The sequence below is a fragment of the Montipora foliosa genome, chromosome 4, assembly GCF_036669935.1.
Source record: "Montipora foliosa isolate CH-2021 chromosome 4, ASM3666993v2, whole genome shotgun sequence".
Taxonomy (NCBI): domain Eukaryota; kingdom Metazoa; phylum Cnidaria; class Anthozoa; order Scleractinia; family Acroporidae; genus Montipora; species Montipora foliosa.
Genome location: NC_090872.1, coordinates 34,124,097 through 34,132,297, shown reverse-complemented (window position 1 = coordinate 34,132,297; position 8,201 = coordinate 34,124,097). Strand labels below are relative to the sequence as shown.

Below are 8,201 nucleotides of genomic sequence, written 5' to 3'. Positions count from 1 at the left end.
TCGCGGGGTTTAATTTTTGCTGATTTTGCGGATAGTACTTGATCCCCAAAAATAATTTCCAGCAGAAAAAAAAAACACATACAGTGGGGTCTAAAAGATCGTTATATTTGCATTGAGAAAAGGCAATTGGAGTTTGCTACAAACTAAACGAAACGATAAAAGGTTATGTCAATACTTTTCCAGACATAAGAAACGAACTCAAAGCAGTTAATCGAACGGGTCATCTGAGGGGACACCATTTTCTAAGGCCTCCAGGATGCCAAATTTTTTCCACCCGTTCTCGATGATTGAAGGGTTTTTTTTCCAAAAAGTAATAGAAGTTGAAAATAGTCTTGCTTCTTGAAAAGAAAACCGTAAAAATTAGTTTCCATCGGAAATTTCAGTCAATTGGCGCAAAAATTCGTTCACGCAAACCTCAAAAAATCGCCAATCCGCAAAATAAAAGTCCGGCAAAAATTTCAAGGTACACGGTAACAGTGAAAGGCAAGCCAAAAGACAGATGAAGATAAAATAACATAGTTTTTGTATAAAACTCTGAATTTCGAATTCTCAGAGAAAGATAAATGACAATCGATCGTAAAAACACTAAGATTCCTGGGGAAAGGCAAGATGTTCTGTCAGAAGGAAGAAATTAATCATGTGCTAGGCAACCACAAAGGTGCACGTGATCACCTTGTGTCAAGGTTCGTGTTTACAATGAATGAAGAACGTGAATCGTTCGTCGCTTTTCGGGTTAACAACCTACTTTTTAGCCAAGAAACTTACGTCTTTCGTTTTTTAATTTTGTTGTAATATTTAACTGAATATTTATATTCATCTGTCGGATCGGGAAGCCTTCTTTGTCGGGTTAATGATCCGAAACCAGTCTCATACCTGGAACAATGTTGATCAATCCCTTCACTGCAGAACTATTTCTTTCAATAATGAAGCAAAAAATGGACAAGCTTCCTTGTTTCTTGACTAACAAGAATTAGTCAAATTTCAAATTGTTTTTTTTACCTGAAGCCTGTGCAGAATTGAGTACAAATAAATAAAATTATGAATAGGCAGAAAATTGTAAACACAGATTACTCGAGGTGTTCGATTCCGTCTCTGGCATCTAACTCGAAAAAGTTACTAGAGATGGAGGCATCGCTAAAGGTGTAAAACACGATAGCATAAAGTGGCGTTTTCGGTGATGTTGCTATTATCGTCGCTTGAAATTACTGTTAGTACGTGCTCGATAGGATAGGACAGACCTTGACTGAACCCTGTCCTAAAGGAGTCCTCCCATCCAGATCAAACATGGGCACCTTGGTTTGACTAAGCATGCGCCTAAGCCAACCCCAACGTGGTGCACAGGTTGAAGACCAATACTTCCCCGCCACAGAGGAGCTGATTTCCATACTACTCATGGTACTTTAAATTTACCAACAGAATAAGTAAAGTCGATCTTTTTAATGTGGCGAGTGACACTAATAGCCAAGCAAACAAACCATCGGCCCTCTTAATTACAATATAATAGAGACTAAAACGCATTACAATATGCAATAATATGGATTCTATGTATTCCAAAAATGTGTTAAAATTATACTAAAACTAATTTGTGACTCCTGTCGTTGGCAACTTTAATAGCACGGCAAAGGCTCTATCTTCTTCAGTTTATCGCTTATAAGAATTGTAGGACAAAGGAAATCTTAGGTTGAGTATGTAAACTATACTGTTTCATTTGAAGAGTTCCTCAAGATATCACGGTAGTCATATATATATATACCCAGGTCATTGCAAAGGACACTCAATAGCCCTTATGCGTGATGACGCCTGACTAGCTAATTTCACCACCAAGCCTCGGATTGGAAAATCAAACTTTATAAGATCAACCTTTTTAAATTTTAGCATGAGCTAAATCCCAAAGAAGCAAACTTATAAAGAAAATCCACGTGCGAACAGTATTGCACGTCCAGATTATGTGAATAATTTTTTGCAAGCAAATCTTCTTGGTGGATTTTTAGCATAGGTCGTAATCATGCATAAGTTCTAACTAGGCTTTGCAATGGGAAACCCAAGCCATACTCGTTCCCAGTGACCGGCGGTTCTTTCGGTCAGCTGGAGAATAACGACTTCTTGCTTCTCTCGAACCAAGAGGTGTGTGCACGTCATAGACTTCTGGAGGCTTTTATCTCAAAGATTAAAACAACAGTGATTGCCATCGGTTACAAGATTGGACGCTAAATACGACTCCGCTTCTTTCGAAACTGGCTAGAGGGCTTTATTCTCAATCTAACATAAAGAACTGTGGCCTTTAGTGATAGTGAAAAAAAAAAGCTTTACACTTAACCGTTTCATCGTCAAGTCGTTCTTTGAATGAACCACTTAAAACAGTCCGGTCATATCTGTCTTCTGATTTATCGTCGCTTGAAATTACTGTTAGTACGTGCTCGATAGGATAGGACAGACCTTGACTGAACCCTGTACTAGAGGAGTCATCCTATCCAGATCAAACATGGGCACCTTGGTTTGACTAAGCATGCGCCTAAGCCAACCCCAACGTGGTGCACAGGTTGAAGGCCACTACTTCCCCGCTACAGAGGAGCTGATTTCCATACTACTCATGGTACTTTAAATTTACCAACAGAATAAGTAAAGTCGATCTTTTTAAATGTGGGTGACATTAAATAGCCAAGCACGTCATGGACTTCTGGAGGCGTTTACCTCAAAGATTAAATCAACAGTGATTGCCATCGGTTACAAGATTGGACCCTAAATACGACGCCGCATCTTTCGAAACTAGCTAGGGGGCTTTATTCTCAATTTAACATAAAGAACTGTGTTCTTCAGTGATAGTGAAAGAATGGCTTTACACTTAACGTTTTCATCGTCAAGCCGTTCTCTGAATGGAAGCGCCGCATAGAACAGTCCGTTCATATCTGTCTTCTGATTTAAAAAGTAATCTAGTTATTTTTTTACGCAGTTATTATAAACATACGTTAGGATAAGAGGCGTTCAGCTCTAAATCCTGCAAGCCGGGCTGGCTGTGTTGCAATACTTAGTGAACAGTTCAAAACCATAAAAGCCCCAGTCATTCCAGCTTATTTCTAGCTTTTTAGTACTCTCTGATCGAGGCTACTACTGGGTAGAAATAAACTGAAAGCCATTGACTTGGTACAACAAGAGGTAATTGAAAGTATGGCTGTTTCTTTAAAATATCTAATTTGGATGCTCTATAGTCGAAAGCATTTAACTGTGTGATGACTGATAGCTTAGAATCTTACTATTATAATTTCAAGGACACCACAGCCGCAGCGGTTGGGCTGCACTTGTACGGGTTTCGTCCCTCTATCATCCAATTTCCGTTCTGAAAGAAAGGTTGATTTGTGCACATCGTGTCATCGTTACTCTTGCTATTATAAACGCGTGTTTAACGAGTTGTCAGCATTTGTGTCTTCCTCTGGAGGAGGCATTGACTTAACTTCAATGCGTGATGGTCTTGGCTTCGATGTCGCATTACCATAATCGTTTCCCACCTCTAGCTGCTTATCTTCAGCTTCAGCCTGGTTGGATTGTCCTGAGAAAAGAAGAGTCTAAGAATTGCATAATGCTCATACCTTTAAAGCAACCGAGAGTGTGAACGAACTTGAATGAGCCGAATTGAGTTAAATAAAGTTGTCGAAATCGGGTAGTTAAAGATTACGCAAGTTATAATAGTTCTCCTTTTCTGGTGTCATTTATATATCCCAGGGAAATATCAAGGCCGCAGCCCAAAGAGATGTACAAAGTAGTCGATGGAATCACTCTCAGGCAAGTCAATCAGTCAGAATACCTGTCTGAGGAATATTCTCGACAGCAAGGCTAAATACAGGAGAATGACGTCTTGGAGCGAATCAAAGAATACTTATGAAACAGTGAAAATATGCAAAATAAGACCATTTTACAGCCAATACTAGGAGCCCATGACTAGGGGAAGACAACTCCCATACTAAGCCTACGACACGGCATTTTTACAGACCGATCTATTTTTAGACTTTCTTTTCTGCAAAAAACAACGGCAGTTCCGGTTCGCTGACGCTATGACGTCAAGACAGTTTCTTGTGATTGGTCATCAGGCTCCTGCGGGAGTCATTCGCGGGAAAGTCAATCCAAAAATTTATCAATCTGTGAAAACGCCGTGACAACTGCGAAGTATGGACTAAAAGATATAGATAAAGAACAGGTCACAGACGGACGAGATGAGAGTAACGAAACTCGAGAATATCTGGAATGAAAAAAAAAAAAAAAAAAAGAAGGAAAGAACTGTGGGTTGTGAAGTACTACAGAGCTCGGTGGTTTGGCCACATGTCGAGAATGGATAACCAACGGAGGATACGAGGCTTGCTTCAGTCGTAATGAGATTCACGGTGATCGGTGTAGGCGTCACAAAGTGACTCTAAAGGCGACAGATATAAATGATCCTCGCACTCAACTGGATAATTTCAGCAGTACGTTGTCACTTTTAATTAAAGACATAAATAATTCTGAGGGTTTCAACGGGATTCGAACCCATGATCTCTGCGATGTCGGTGCAATGCTTTATCAACTGAGCTATGAAGTCACACGGTTGGGAGAAGATCAATTTGTTGGGCTCACGTGTTCCCGTGAAAGAACTTATGAATGAAAGAAATAAATATTTGAAGTGCGGTTTATAGGCGTAAGATAAAAGTGGTCCTTGCAGTTAACTGTGTGGCTTCATGACCGTATAACCAGAAACCTAACAGAAATGAAATATATGAAGTTTTAACATTATGATGAGTATACAAAGCAAAGTATGGCTTGGTTGAGAAGGGGCATCCAAGCTCCTTAAATATATATATATTTTTCAAAACACCGTTAAACTGAGAAGAATATTTCCAGTTAATCGTTTTATTCAGTGAAAAACGCAAAAGCTTCTTGTATCAATCACCATGTACAGCGCACGATATACCGCCGTTTGATATTTAAATGAACTGAAGTAGACTTCAGGATTCATTCGTTTTGTTTTTCTCAATGCAGATCACGTTGCAATACTCAAGGGGGATCCTCTTTCAAGTCGGACATACTTATGCTCGCACGCACTCTCTTGAGTATCGTCACGTGATCTGTATAAGAGAAACAAAAGGAGCATTCTTTCTTGGGAGCCCAACTAATAGACCAATTACGATATATTAAATTTCACTCCTAAACAAAAGGCATCATCTCGAGGCTCTGGGGAATAAACTCATACAAATACTTATATCAGAAACCCATAAGAGTTGAAACGTGTAACGCGCGTTCACAGCTTCCGAATATTCAGTGCGAACTGATTGGTTGAATGTTTCAGTGCTAAGTACCATATTTGGAAACCCCTCGCTCTTGTTGTTCCAAATATGGTACTTGGCAAATCGAATATTCAGAAGCTTGTTTCCCAACACACAAGGGGCCGTTACACGTTTCAACCCTTATGGGTTTCTGCTTATATTTATTCCCCAGAGCCTCGAGATGATGCCTTTTGTTTGGGACTGAATTTTAATATATCGAAATTGGTCCATTGACAGACAACTTTGTGACGTAGTGAATTTTGTACTCAAACAGAAGAACGTGAAACAGCGTTTAGTACATACCCAGCGTGCCCTTCTTTGGATTGGTCCTCAAATTATCAGAACTGTTGTGGGGATTTTCTGGCTTGACCGCTCTGGGCATGCGCCTCTGTCGTCGTCGGTTGATGGCATCTTTTACCTTATTCATTCAAAGAATATTGACGTCAATATTTATCACTTTCACCCTTAAATGCACCAGTCATGGCCGTAGTTTAGGTTTAGGTACATTTTATGATATGAAAGGGACATGGATATCGTTCGATTTAAATTTGACAACTGCAGTAAAGCAAGCTGTAACGATCGCTTTGCTCGATATTTTGCCTCGAGACGGATTAAAATGTTTCATCTTACTTTCCCCGGCAAAATATTTCAGATACACTGTATGTTCAGAAATGAAAGTAACTAAATGCAAGGGTATTTCAATAAGCGTCACGCACGTCTTCTCCACAACTTCAACGTTACTCGTGTCTCGGAATACAGACAATTAACGTCACAAAATGTTCCCCAAATGCAGCTCCTCAAGTAAAGATAAACAGCTGCATTTATCCTAAGCTAAAAATGACGTCACGGCATGACCTTTACCCTTACTTAAGAGAGTATCTAATCGGCGTAGGTGGTTGGGTCGTGGGTCGTGTGTCGTGTGTCGTGTGTCGTGTGTCGTGTGTCGTGGGTCGTGGGTCGTGGGTCGTGGGTCCCTAACCCTTTTTAAAAAATCCACGACTAGAAATTCTCGAAACAGACAAGACCTGAGACCTAAGACAAATTTGGACCGAGCACTGAGGGAGCTAATATATATCTTTTTTTTTCTTCAAACAAACACCACCCACCCACCCATGCGATTTAGCCTCACCCTTACCTACTTGTTGCAAATAGGTTGCAAAGGCTTAGACTTAAAGAGACACTTCGTGTTGGATGCATCTAATTAGGCGCATTTCTGGACATGAGTGAAATCTTTAACCCATTGACGCCCTAGGATGCCCCAAGTTGACGAGTAAAATCGTCTGGCGTTAGACAGAGTAAAATCTGTTAAGTCTCACTTCCAGTGATCAATGGTTAAAGATCAGGGGCCCGTTTACGCGAAAGTCCTTAAACTTAACGGGCTATTTTTGGGTGTCACAATTCCCTCTGTATCTCAAGAACGGAGAGGATTTTAAGTCGTCAAACTTCACAGTTAGTTTCCTTTTTATTACCTTGAAAACGTCTTAAAGGATCCGCCTTCCTCAACAAGGGTTTGGCAGATTCACAAATGGCTTTTCAGGACTTTCGAGAAACGGGCCCCAGCAGCTCCGTCTCAGACTTGGCTAAGTTCTTTAATTTGAAATTGAGCCAGGAATCAATGAAATTTGATTCATTTTGGATCATTTCTTGTTTGTTATCTACATGGTAGTGGGCAACGTTTCAAAAGAGACGGGAATCCGAATAAAGGATTTTCATTTTTATCTTTGGACAAACAACAGCCTGCCCGTTTAACGTTTGCCGTTTCACACGTAAAGGCGATCACGATAAATCTCTCTCGTTTTTGCCCACTTAACGCAATCTTTCGTAGCGTTTTCCCTGTCTTTGACGCCGTGTTTACTTAATAACAACTAAATTAATTGGCTCCCAGGACAGTATTTATTTTCATATTCCCACCTGTCTATTAAGAAGGCAATGAAATATGAAGACCATCAATCCCTGAAGAGAGTTGAAGATGGAAAATATATACTTAAAAACAACGGTATCTGAATTGAAACTTAAGAGTCCAAACGACCAGGTGATACCAAGCAGAGGAAGAATGACCGCGGAGGCCTTGATTCCAGCTTTCACTTTTTCCATTTGTGAGCTGTTCTTCATCCGCCTCGTTGAAAACATTGAGTGCATTACAAGAACAAATACAACGATGTTTATCTGTGAAAACAAAAGAGCCTTGAGTAGACGATATCCAAATTCATTGCCCGGTATGTTTTCTCCTATCAGGCATGATGAATTACTATCTGCATTAAACGTGCTTATGCCAGAGTTCTAATCTGCTTATTACCGCCACCACCTCCTCAACATCAACGACGACGACGGTTAGGAGAACACCGCAAAACAATAGCCCTAATGAGCAAAAACAAAGTCTCTGCACGACCTACACGTTTGTTTTAGAACATGACGAAACATTTTTAACCAACCACACAATTCATGCCAATTTTATTCCTGCAATATTTCTACACACTTTCCATTTCGAATGGCTTGAGGTTATAACGCTCTCGTTGGTGTCCTCGTCGCCCTTGTGTAAGCTCTGTATTTAATTAACACTTTTATACTAGAGAGGCATAATCCGTCTCTGATATGAAAACAGCCATTGAGTATTGTAATGAAAATGGCCACGACAACAAAGATGACACGACCATGTCCAACGATGACCTCGACGACTACGACGATAGTGTGCAATCACTGGCACATTATTTTTCATGACCGCAAATCTGGCCTTGGTTATTCAAAAGATGGCAAATGCGATCCACCTGTGGATAATTGCTAGCTGCCTAGTAAAGTTTTCCACCGGATATAGAAGATATTACATGGCCGCGCGGGGATATGCGAACTTTATCTTATTAACGACTGAGCGAAGCGAGCGAGTCAGAGATACTTTCAGCACGAGAAGATAAAATT

The 8,201-nt window shown here is 40.2% G+C and overlaps 1 protein-coding gene across 1 annotated transcript in view; it reads right to left on the bottom strand.

The window, feature by feature from the left end:
- Nucleotides 1-1,440: 1,440 nt before the first annotated feature.
- Nucleotides 1,441-8,201, bottom strand: part of LOC138000659 (adhesion G protein-coupled receptor L2-like) — a 38,277-nt gene continuing 31,516 nt past the window's right edge. The window contains exons 12-14 of the mRNA XM_068847223.1: nt 7,200-7,454; nt 5,592-5,706; nt 1,441-3,544 (exon numbers count right to left, since the gene is read on the bottom strand). Of these exons, the coding sequence (XP_068703324.1) occupies nt 3,384-3,544; nt 5,592-5,706; nt 7,200-7,454 (531 nt within the window). The 3' untranslated portion in view covers nt 1,441-3,383. The remainder of the gene's footprint in view (nt 3,545-5,591; nt 5,707-7,199; nt 7,455-8,201) is intronic.